This window comes from Toxorhynchites rutilus, chromosome 2 (genome assembly GCF_029784135.1).
Source record: "Toxorhynchites rutilus septentrionalis strain SRP chromosome 2, ASM2978413v1, whole genome shotgun sequence".
NCBI lineage: Eukaryota > Metazoa > Arthropoda > Insecta > Diptera > Culicidae > Toxorhynchites > Toxorhynchites rutilus.
Genome location: NC_073745.1, coordinates 97687202 through 97700172, shown reverse-complemented (window position 1 = coordinate 97700172; position 12971 = coordinate 97687202). Strand labels below are relative to the sequence as shown.

General features: G+C 42.6%; 1 protein-coding gene across 1 annotated transcript in view; it reads left to right on the top strand.

Annotated features, from left to right (window-relative positions):
- Nucleotides 1-3413, top strand: part of LOC129764959 (tubulin beta-3 chain) — a 51328-nt gene extending 47915 nt beyond the window's left edge. The window contains exons 3-4 of the mRNA XM_055764653.1: nt 1226-1470; nt 1542-3413. Coding sequence (XP_055620628.1) covers nt 1226-1470; nt 1542-2495 — 1199 coding nt within the window. The 3' untranslated portion in view covers nt 2496-3413. The remainder of the gene's footprint in view (nt 1-1225; nt 1471-1541) is intronic.
- Nucleotides 3414-12971: the final 9558 nt, after the last annotated feature.

Here is a 12971-nt window from a genome sequence, read left to right as displayed (position 1 = left end):
AACTTCGAACAGGGCAAATTATGTCTTCGGAATGTGGAGATTTAAATTTGAACAACCCAAACCGTGTAGATCGATTAAGGCTAGATCCACCTTTATCAAAGTTTTGATTGAGTCAATATGTTCATTCCTTAACAAGAATATTGCTGATATAACAATTTGGCGGAAATTACCTGGAATACAACGCACATCATTTTTCCATGACAGATCACATTAATAGAAGGATTGAACAAAAATGAAACCAGACAAAGCAGAGAAACTTTCCTGGGTCAGAAATCCATGATATCCATGATACATTCGCTTGGTTTGAGTGCCTAAGGGTAGCATTTTTCAAAGTTTGCTATTACTATCGGATTAAGAGTTTTACAGCTTATAAAAAAAAGTAATGATAACACGAAAAAGCGCGCAGAAAGAGGAGGTATGCCAGCTATAATTTCCAGGGTCATTGTATATAAAAAGACGTTTTCATAGAGTTTGTAGACCGCTTCTTGAATTTCAACAATGTGAGTCAGAATATACACTCGATATTCATTAGTGAACGAATTATTATGACCAACCTCGTTAGCTTCTTTACAATCTGACAGCATAACACGAAGCTTGGACTTGTTCACCTTTGTAATCTCCAAAACACTTGAGTACTGAGTTTCCCTTTGGGACAGAAGAAAACCCCCCAACGTTTCTTCGAAGCGCTCTGAACATCCGGATGCTGTCTCATACGAGAAAGGTTTATGGGAGGAACACTCTCGATATGTAGATTCTGAGAGGAACTACTTGGTACAGAGCCACTATTGGCCAAAGAATGATAATTCTTTTTTCTAAATCGCGAAACTTAAAAAAAACCATCAGGAGGAGGATCCAATCTTCTCATATCAGCATCGGAGGATTCGTTTCCCTCCATTAAAAAAACAATGAACGAAAATGATAGAGTAGATACTATAGGTAACACGAATGAAAACCAATTGAATGCTTAACAATAACAGTAACAATGAAATATTATAATATTATATATGCTCCGACTCCGAAATCCGATAACCCGGATGCGAAAACTTCATATGATCCTTTTCCTGATTCTTGAAAAATGTTTACAATATACTAAAATAACTCAGAAAAAACAATGACAGAAAATCTGTTTATTTTTGAGATGATTAAAAACAAAATACTTTTCAACTTTAACTCAAGGCTCATATAAGATTTTTTTAAATCTTGTTTGTTTTTGTTCCCCCCGCAGCGGTATCTCGTTCCTCGGGTGGCAAATATGTACCACGTGCCATTCTGCTGGATCTTGAACCGGGTACTATGGAGGCCGTTCGCTCCGGACCATACGGCAAACTTTTCCGTCCCGATAACTTCGTCTTCGGACAGTCTGGTGCCGGCAACAACTGGGCCAAGGGACACTATACCGAGGGTGCCGAGCTGGTCGATGCTGTGCTGGATGTAGTGCGCAAAGAGTGCGAAAACTGCGACTGCCTGCAGGTATGACCGAAACTGTGCGTGACCGACCTGTGATTACCAACACTCACACTTTTTTTTTCTTGCAATTTTAGGGATTCCAACTGACCCACTCCCTCGGTGGTGGTACCGGTTCCGGTATGGGAACCCTGCTGATCTCTAAAATTCGCGAAGAATATCCCGACAGAATCATGAACACCTACTCTGTTGTCCCATCACCAAAGGTGTCCGACACCGTTGTGGAACCTTACAACGCCACGCTATCGATCCACCAGCTGGTTGAGAACACCGACGAAACCTATTGCATTGATAACGAAGCACTCTATGACATCTGCTTCCGCACGCTGAAGGTGCCAAACCCAAGCTACGGCGACCTTAACCATCTCGTCTCGCTGACAATGTCCGGAGTTACCACCTGCCTGCGTTTCCCTGGCCAGCTGAACGCCGATCTGCGAAAACTGGCCGTCAACATGGTCCCATTCCCTCGGCTGCATTTCTTCATGCCAGGATTCGCTCCACTAACCTCACGCGGATCTCAACAGTACCGCGCTCTGACCGTCCCAGAGCTCACCCAGCAGATGTTCGACGCCAAGAACATGATGGCTGCCTGTGATCCACGTCACGGACGCTATCTGACCGTGGCCGCCGTCTTCCGTGGGCGCATGTCGATGAAGGAGGTCGACGAACAGATGCTGGCCGTCCAGAACAAGAACAGCAGCTACTTCGTCGAGTGGATCCCGAACAACGTCAAAACCGCCGTCTGTGATATTCCACCAAAGGGTCTGAAGATGTCGTCGACCTTCATCGGAAACACCACTGCCATCCAGGAGCTGTTCAAGCGCATCTCCGAACAGTTCTCCGCTATGTTCCGTCGTAAGGCTTTCTTGCATTGGTACACTGGCGAGGGTATGGATGAGATGGAATTCACCGAAGCCGAGAGCAACATGAACGATCTCGTGTCAGAGTATCAACAGTACCAGGAAGCGACGGCCGACGACGAGTTCGAGCAGGAAGAATGTGCCGACGAAATGGAAGGTGAATGCGTCTAAATCACTGCTGCTGCTGCTGTTGCTGACAACTCCTCGGCTATTTCGAGAAGCATTTTTACTATTTATTATTTTAGTTAGATAAATCGAATCGATGTGTTTTATGTGTACACAAGCCGGAGAAATAGTCTTTAAAATTCTAACAATTCATCCTACTCTTGGATCTCAGCATACTTACTAATCAGTCAGACAAGGCAAAATCAAGTAAGTTTTAGAAAGATTAAAACTATTCATTCACCGCACATAAAAACATCGAACGGAAACCAATTGTGTAAGTAGGAGAGCGAGAGTGTGACTTAGTATTGAATTTGGAGCGGAGACGAAAAATTTGAACGCCCGCCCCCTCCGGAACAGCGAGAATAACCACGTGAAAGCCTATACTCTCAGGCAATATTTCCAGGGGAAGGAAATAACTTGCATCACTGAGCATCGCTGGCTTTCGCGTGACCTATCCGGGACGGGGTTTAGTAAGGGAGGTGTGGAGGTGTGGAATGTGACGAAAGAGCTGCCAAAGCGGAAGTTGTTCGTGGAATCATCCGCTTCTCGCTGTACGACCGTTTATCATACATTTAGCAATATACCCAAAGATTTGTTTGTTTGTGGAAAAGCGTTCAGTCTTCTCAGTATCTGTCAGTCTTTTATTTCCTTCGATCGGGAACCTTACGAACGAACAATAATAATACCGGACGTCTTATCTTTGCTCTTATTTTTCATATTTATCATTTGAATATTTAAATTGCGTTATCAGAAGAATAAAACATACAGGAATTGTCAATTTTATTTTTAAGGATCGTTGCTTGATCTTGTGCTATTCTATTCATACACACTTGTATACTTGAACACCTTTGAAAAAGCAAATCTGGGACAACTCGAATGTTGGTAATTGAAACAGAACAATAAAATATTTTGTATTTATTTGTAGTTCATGGAATACTTTTTTCGGATGACATAATAGATCTGAGGCCCGTAGTTCTAATGTATTTTAATGTGTTTTGTTAAAATGTTAGACATTGTTTTTATTTCTTTGACAATATTTTTGTTTGAAGTTGAGATTTGGTTTATGTTTATTATGTTATTTTGTTTGATTTCGGTGATTATTCTTTAGATTTAGTTTTTGTTATTGTAAATCGCTGTCGTTGTACTGCTAGAATTGACCATAAACTACATTTTTTGATTCGGGACCTACGAGGCGATGTTGTGAGAATAACTCGAAAATCGGTTCTTTTTAGTGAAAATAATTGTGCAGATACATTACAGTAAGAACAAATGAATTGCATTCGCTTTGCATTGTTTTATGTTCCTTACAATTTATGGATTTTATTTCCAATGAACTGTTCCATTTTTGAATTGCTCAGTCATTTCATGATGGATTAATGAGATTTTTGCGTCAATCAAACCTCATTGTGGTGTGTTTTGCGAAATGATCTTTGGCTACATCTTTACAAGATACAAATTGCCTTATAATCTAAAGCCACTAGACTATATGAAGCGCCGAGACTTATCCGATTGAGCTCTGGCTCTGATGATTTTCATCAAAAAATCATCTTCATATGAGTTATTGGTCAGATGCAAACACACATGTGCTTCAAGCAAGACCATGGCATGCGAAAAACATTACTGTTTAGTGTGGTTTTCATGCCGGAGGAGTGTTCGGGCCGTATTTCTTCGTCGATGAGAACGACTGTCATGTTACTGACAATGGAGAGCGCCTTCGCGACATGTTGGAAAACTGTTTTTGGCCAGAATTGGAAGATTTTAACATCAATGATAACAGTTCGGCTGAAAAGTTCATAAGGATGGCGTCTAGATGGCGCCTCTTGCAAAAATCTACTGGGCTATCACAAAGCACCATCTTTTAATGGATATGTGTCAAAATTTGACAGCAATCGGTCGATTGGTTCGTGAGTTACAGCATTGAGAGTGAAGCAACTTTTTTTTTTTTTTTTTTTTTATAAATTCGTTTATTTTTACAGGCTCAGTTGCATAAGTTTAAAGGAGCCGAAATCTTAAATATATTTTTAAAACTATATATATGAACAATTTTCTTAAATCTATGGTTAGTAATGTGGGAAACCGATTACTCGCGGTGAACTCGAGATTAGAAGGGTGACATATTTTTCTCAGGAAAAGGATGGGGTATAAGGAAATTATTACAATGTTGATAATCACACACACTCAATTCTTAAATCTATTCGTACATCTATTGTGAATTTACATTTCATTCTCCTGTTTATAGCAAGCGGACCAATTACTCATAAAGGAAGAAATGGAGGGTATAAGGATATAAGGATAATCACACACGAACATCGATAGATTTAAGGAAAACATATATTTGGGACATGTAATCAAGGTCTAACCGAGCCAACACATCTCTCACCGGCACATTGGGCTGCCTTCCTCTAGCCCGAAGGGAGTTCTCTAAATTCGATCTGGCAACAAGATACACCTCACACGACCAAACAACGTGTTCGATGTCGTGGTAGCCTCGGCCACAAACGCAGATATTGCTGCCGGCCAGATTGAAACGAAAGAGTAGCGCGTCTAACGAACAGTGATTGGACATGAGTCGGGAGAAGGTGCGAATAAAGTCCCGACTCAAGTCCAGACTTTTGAACCATGGTTTGAGGCTAACCTTAGGGATAATCGAGTGAAGCCACCGGCCCAATTCACCTTCGTTCCATTTGCGTTGCCAGTTAGCGATGGTATTTTTACGGACTAAAGAGTAAAATTCATTGAAGGCGATTTGACGCTGATAAATATCGCCTTCAATCGCACCTACCTTTGCTAATGAGTCAGCCCTCTCATTACCCGGAATTGAGCAATGAGAAGGGACCCACACAAAGGTAATGACATAACAGCGTCTGGATAAAGCACTCAAATTTTCTCGTATTCTCTCAAGGAAGTACGGCGAGTGCTTTTCCGGCCTCACTGAACGGATAGCTTCGACAGAGCTAAGACTATCCGTTACAATGTAATAGTGTTCAACAGGTCGTGAGGCGACGCTGTCCAGCGCCCAATGAATTGCTGCCAATTCAGCAATATACACTGAGCAAGGATTCTGAAGACTGTGTGAGGTGCTAAAAAATTCGTTGAACACTCCAAATCCTGTGGACTCGTTTATAGTGGACCCATCAGTAAAGTACATATTATCACAATTGATACCCCCATACTTTTCATCGAAGATCGTTGGAGCGATCCTCGATCGTTGGTAATCTGAATATCCATGGATATCTTGCTTCATGGACAGATCAAAATGCACAGAGGAATTGATGTAGTCAGGGAAACAAACACGGTTGGGAATATACGAAGAAGGATCAACCTGCATGGAGATGAATTCATGATATGAACTCATGAATCCGGAGTGAAAATTTAGCTCGATCAGCTGCTCAAAATTTCCGATCACCAATGGGTTCATGACCTTACACCGGATGAAGAACCGAAGAGATAATAAATTGAAGCGATCTTTTAGTGGGAGTAGGCCTGCCAAAACCTCGAGACTCATGGTATGCGTTGAGGGCATACATCCCAACGCGATACGGAGACAAAGATACTGAATTCGCTCGAGTTTAATGAGGTGTGTTTTGGCAGCTGATTGAAAGCAGAAACTGCCATACTCCATCACTGAGAGAATAGTTGTTCGATACAACATTATAAGATCTTCGGGATGGGCTCCCCACCAGGTGCCGGTAATTGTACGGAGAAAGTTTATTCTTTGTTGACATTTTTTACTCAGATACCTAATATGGGCCCCCCAAGTACATTTGGAGTCGAACCAGACCCCAAGATACTTGAATGACATAGCATGAGTGATCGGTTTACCCAAAAGTTGAAGCTTTGGTTTTGCTGGTCTATGCTTCCTAGAAAAAACCACCATCTCTGTTTTCTCCGTGGAGAATTCGATCCCTAGCCCAATGGCCCAGGTTGAAAAATTGTTCAAAGTATCTTGTAAGGGTCCTTGCAGGTCGGATTCGTTTGATCCTACGACAGACACCACTCCATCATCTGCAAGTTGTCTTAGGCTGCAATTTTGTGTAAGGCAATTGTCGATGTCGCTTACATAGAAGTTGTACAAAAGGGGGCTTAAACATGAGCCCTGGGGGAGTCCCATGTAAGAGACCCGACTTACTGCCGAATCTCCGTGAGAAAAGTTCAAATGCTTCTCACAAAGCAAGTTATATAAAATATTATTCAATAGAGGCGGAAGACCCCGAGAGTGTAATTTGTCTGACAAAACCTCTATTGAAACAGAATCAAAGGCCCCCTTTATGTCCAAGAATACTGAAGCCATTTGTTTTTTTCCGGCGTAAGCCATTTGAATTTCTGAAGAAAGCAACGCAAGACAATCATTCGTCCCCTTGCCCCTGCGGAACCCATATTGTGTATCTGAGAGTAGGCCATTCGTTTCAACCCATCGATCAAGGCGAAACAAGATCATTTTCTCCAACAATTTCCGTATACAAGACAGCATTGCTATTGGGCGGTACGAATTGAAGTCGGACGCGGGTTTTCCGGGTTTTTGAATAGCTATAACTCGTACTTGTCTCCAATCATCTGGAACAATATTATTCTCCAGAAACCGATTGAATAAATTCAACAAGCGATGTTTCGCCACATCAGGGAGGTTTTTCAGCAAGTTGAACTTAATTCTATCCGATCCCGGAGCAGAATTGTTACATGAAAGGAGAGCAAGAGAGAATTCTACCATCGAAAACTCGGAATCAAGATCGCACCTATCTTGTGGTATATCTCGAACAATTTTTTGCACAGGAGCGGAATCAGGACAAACCTTCCGTGCAAAATTAAAAATCCATCGATGTGAATATTCTTCGCTTTCATTCGTTGAAGAGCGATTTCTCATGTTTCGAGCCACTTTCCATAATTTTTTCATTGACGTTTCTCGTGACAAACCTCCCACGAAATTTCGCCAATAAGCACGTTTTTTCCCTTTGATTAAGTTTTTAAATTGATCTTCAAGGGCTAAATACGTTTGAAAATTTTCAGGGGTTCCACGTTTCCGAAAAGCTTTAAATGCATTCGATTTTTCTACATAAAGCTTGGAACATTGGCTATCCCACCATAGATTGGGAGGCCTTCGGGAAATGGTGGAACCTGGGATGGGTTTCGTTTGAGCGCGAACCGCGCTGTCATAGATCAAACGAGAAAGGAAGTTATACTCCTCCAATGGAGGTAAACCATCTCTGGAATTGATGGCTAGAGCAATCGCGTCCGCATATTTTTTCCAGTCAATGTGTCTTGTGAGGTCATATGCCATGTTTATAGATTCAGGAGAATTTGACCCAATGGTGATGGAAATTTTGATTGGCAAGTGATCACTACCGTTGGGGTCCTGGATTACATTCCACTTGCAATCTAACGATAGTGAATTCGAGCAAAGCGAGAGGTCAAGAGCACTTGGGTTAGCAGGAGGTTTAGGTACACGTGTTGTTTCCCCAGTGTTCAAAAGTGTCATATTGAAGCTGTTACAAAGATCATATATCAACAGTGAACGATTGTCGTCGTACTGTTCCCCCCAGGCAGTTCCGTGAGAGTTGAAGTCTCCCAAGATCAATCGTGGCTCAGGAAGGAGTGAGCACATGTCAACAAGTTGCTTGCGGCTAACCGCAGCTCTCGGAGGCCAATACAAGCTGACAATACAGAGGTCTTTTCCTCTGATGTTTGCATGACAAGCAACAGCTTCAATCCCTCCAATAGGTGGAAGGTCAATTCGAAAAAATGAGTGGCACTTATTGATCCCCAATAGCACCCCTCCGTATCTGTCATCACGGTCCAAGCGTATAATATTAAAATCGTGGAAAGAGAGATCATCTCGCGAAGAAAGCCAAGTTTCGGACAGAGCAAAAACATCACAATTGAACTTATGAATTAAAAATTTGAATGTATCCAATTTAGGGATAAGACTACGACAATTCCACTGTAAAACAGTGATATCTCCGACCTCTCTATTTGAATTAGACATCAAGAGAGATAATCATTGCAAGGAGGGGCCATGTTTGCATCAATTGTTGCAAAATTGTCTTTAATACTGGAAGCATTGATATGACAATGGTTCTGATGGAGTCGGAAACATTAAAGCATGTGAAGATTTGAGCCACAAGGTCAGTCAACTTTATAAATCCCGATTGGGAAGTTGAACTTGACGGTAAAATAGGGACAGTTGGGGTTTTCGATGTTCCTTCGAGTGCTGGGTCGTTCGAAGGTGAATTATTCCCACGGAAGCCAGGAGGAACCTGATTTTGCTTGTCCGCTGCACTCGATTTTTTAGGCATGCTAACAGAGGGTATAACCGGAGGGGCTTGTACTTGAACTTTGGGAGTGGTCACATTTTTGCGCCGGGGATTCCCTTGGAAGATGTACGGTGTGCCCTCGTTAGCTGTATCCGCTTCCATTTCGTCAACTGGCAGCGAAGCGAAGACATTGTTTGCGGTTAAAGGTTGTTGCTGTTGGGCCAATGGAGAAGCGCCCTTTAAAATTTCCGCAAAAGTGCGCTTCGAGCGTTCCTTTAAAGAGCGCTTCTGCTTCTCCCAGCGACTCTTGTAAGTTTCACAAGCCGAGAGCACGTGCGGAATTCCTCCGCAATATGGACACTTTTGCTCAATCGCACTGCAGGATTTGTCCACATGTTGCTCTCCGCAAGTGGCACAGCGCTCCTTGTTGGCGCAGTAAGCTGCTGTGTGACCAACTGACTTGCATTTCAGGCAAGTCATGGGCTTTGGCACGAAGAGTCGCAGCGGTAGCCTCAATTTGTCCACCATAACGTAGTCAGGGAGGGCGGAGCCAGCAAAAGTGACTCTAAACGAGTCGGACGGCGTAAATTTCGATTCTTTCCCTTCCTGGGAGACTTTGCCGAGTTGTCGGCATTCTAAGATTTTAACCTTAATCAAAGGCAGCTTTTTAAATCTGCCATCTCCTTCCATAATTGATTTGCACGTCAGACCCGTTTCGGTTATCACCCCCGAGATTTCTACGTCATGGGAAGGCACGTAGACACGATATTCCAGGGTAAACCTCTGGTCGACGACAATACCGTTTGCGTCTTTCCGATCAGCTACGACAACACGCAGTTTGGTCGGTCTAACCTTCGAAATTTCTGTCACGGAGGAGTATCTTGCCAGATCTTTCATGATCTGAATAACATTAAGTGCTTTTCCGTTTGGCTTAGGCCTGAAGAAAACAACCCACGGACCAGTTCCAGGTGCATCTTCAGGATAGACCTTGACACGTGGAGAGAAGACTACAGGACGAGAAGGAGATGACGAGGATTGAAGGGGATCGGGGACAACAGGATGGGGAGGCGAAATCTGAGCTGTTGTAGGAGCGAGGGGGGTTGGAGAGGAGGTATTTGCAGGTTTTTTAGAGGGGGGCTTGCTAGAGTTAGCAGACTCGTCCCCGGACGAAACATCCTCTGATGTAGGAACGCGTTTAAGTGTCTTCGCTGTTCCTTTATTAGAACTTTTTTCAACCAGAGGGGAGTCATCATCAGAGATCTCCATATCTGGAGATCCTCCCCCTCCTTCTGCCATTCTGTAATTCGTACTTATATTCTAATAATTTGTTTTTAATAATAATAATAATAATTAAAAAAAAAAAAAATTAAAAAAAAATAAATCTTATATCTTATTTATTTCTATTCACCACAATGCACCCCAGTGCTGATGAACTGGCAACCGCTGCTTGCTTCTCAATCGGAGCGCTTGAGCGCTCGGCACTATCACACACCACTAAGAAGTGATGCTCTCCTTCACACTGCTGTAACTTAGCAGCGAATCGCGCTGGTATTGTGTGCGTGCAACTGACCACCGATGTCCGACTTCGACTGCGATGGCGACAAATCGGCGATAACTGAAAGCCGGCTGGCCTTGCCAGGCTTTGACGATTCAGCCTTTCTCACCAATTCCGAGTTCACACTGCGTTCCACGATATCTCGAACAATTCGAAAACGCGCGAAAAAAGCACACCCGGGCGACAAAAAAAAATAATAACAGCCAACGGTAACCGAAAACAATGCTTCAACGGAGACGCTCACAGCACACCGAAGCAACTTTTGTTATTATGAAAAAAATTGAAAAATCCGAATTTCGTGTATTGATAAAGCATTGTTTTTTGATGGAAAAAATACAGTGCAAACTAAAGCATGGCTTGACAAATGTAATCCGGACTCTGCTCCAGCTATTGCAACTGTGGAATAAAGGGTGTGTCACATCAAATTGCATCACGGAAAAAACGCTGTAGAAATTCGCCCAGTAGACCGATCCTTTTGAAAATTTTAGACAGTAAAATAAAAACTATTAAACAACTTTTGGCATTTTTTTTATTCATACTTCGAGCCCAAGCCCGTATGCTCGCACCTTCCTCTTTACCCCGTCCATAAGGTTCTGTACAACGTCAGGTTGTAGTTTTTTTTTTGAACAGAAATCCATTTCCTCTTGCAGTCCGCGTCCGATTTGACAACTTTTGGGTTCTTCCGGAGGGCCTGCTTCATAATCGCCCAATATTTCTGTATTGGGCGAAGCTCCGGCGCGTTGGGCGGGTTCATTTCCTTTGGCACGAAGGTGACCCCGTTGACTTCGTACCACTCCAACACGTCCTTTGAATAGTGGCACGAAGCGAGATCTGGCCAGAAGATGGTCGGGCCCTCGTGCTGCTTCAATAGTGGTAGTAAGCGCTTCTGTAGGCACTCTTTAAGGTAAACCTGCCCGTTTACCGTGCCGGTCATCACGAAGGGGGCGCTCCGCTTTCCGCAAGAGCAGATCGCTTGCCACACCATGTACTTTTTGGCAAACTTGGATAGTTTCTGCTTGCGAATCTCCTCCGGAACGCTGAATTTGTCCTCTGCGGAGAAGAACAACAGGCCCGGCAGCTGACGAAAGTCCGCTTTGACGTAGGTTTCGTCGTCCATTACCAGGCAATGCGGCTTCGTCAGCATTTCGGTGTACAGCTTCCGGGCTCGCGTCTTCCCCACCATGTTTTGCCTTTCGTCGCGGTTAGGAGCCTTCTGAACCTTGTATGTACGCAGGCCCTCCCGCTGCTTGGTCCGCTGGACGAATGAACTTGACAAATTCAGCTTATTGGCGACATCCCGGACCGAACTTCTCGGATCACGTCTAAACTGCTTAACTACGCGCTTGTGATCTTTTTCACTGACGGAGCATCCATTTTTGCCGTTCTTCACCTTCCGGTCGATGGTTAGGTTCTCGAAGTATCGTTTTAGTACTCTGCTGACCGTGGATTGGACGATTCCCAGCATCTTACCGATGTCCCGATGTGACAACTCCGGATTCTCGAAATGAGTGCACAGGATTAATTCACGACGCTCTTTTTCGTTCGACTACATTTTTCCAAATTTACGAAAAATTGACAGTGAAGCATGGCCAACGTGATCTATACACTCTTATCTGATTATAAGCGAAAGCTGAAGATATAATTCCTAAAAATTAAATTTCGACAGCGTTTTATCCGTGATGCTATTTGATGTGACACACCCTTTATTACCGAAATTACTGAAATTACCGAATTACCGAAACTGATGCCTATTTTGAGGAGAAACCGAAAGAGTACTATGAAAATGACATCGAAAAGTTGCAAGATCACTATGATCGCTGTATCGCTCTCGAAGGCAATAATGTTGAATAATGAAATTGTTTTACTGTGTTACCTTATAAACTTTTCAGTCAAACTGTTATGTGGTTTCAACAAGACATACCACACTTGTCACACAGCGCACTTTACAATGGATCAATTGAAAAATATGTTTAGTGAAAGTGTTATTTCGAGAAATGGACCTTTGGCCGCTTCGTTCATGCGCGATTTGACGCCATTGGATTTCTTTTTATGGGGCTATGTCAAGTCACTGGTCTATTCCAACAAGCCAGCAACGTTAAGGGGTATTTTAGTGCAGAGGCACGAATTTCGGACTTTTTTCCAAGCTCTGAAAAAAAATTGTAAGGAGTTGTATCTAGGACACGACCGCATATTTTCTACGTAGAACTACGCAATTATATTTAGAATGCATCGAAATTTTTGTAACAGATAATGTTCCTTGTTACAAATAAATTCTGCAAATAGTTCTACGTCAAATAACAAAGATTATTTTTACTATCGATTATATCATTATTTGTTTATCTATCTTTTACAATACATGAAACAGTGAAATTTGAAAATTCTACTTTTATTGGTTGGCTCTTGCGATAGAGACAGGTATACAGATTGTAAATTCATATAAATTCATAGATCGGTTCAGTAGTACTTTATATACCGTGTATGCCAGTTTGAAAAAAAAATTGAGGGGTTGTATCCGAGACACGACCGCTTAGGACGTAGGACTACGCAATATTTTTTTTAATTTGTTGGTTTATCGATTCGGATGTTATTTGCGAATACGTCGAAATTCCATAAATAACTCTTTAGTAAAAAGTTTCGGGGACCATGAAAAGTTTTCATGGCTTGAGTGGTTTGTAGAAT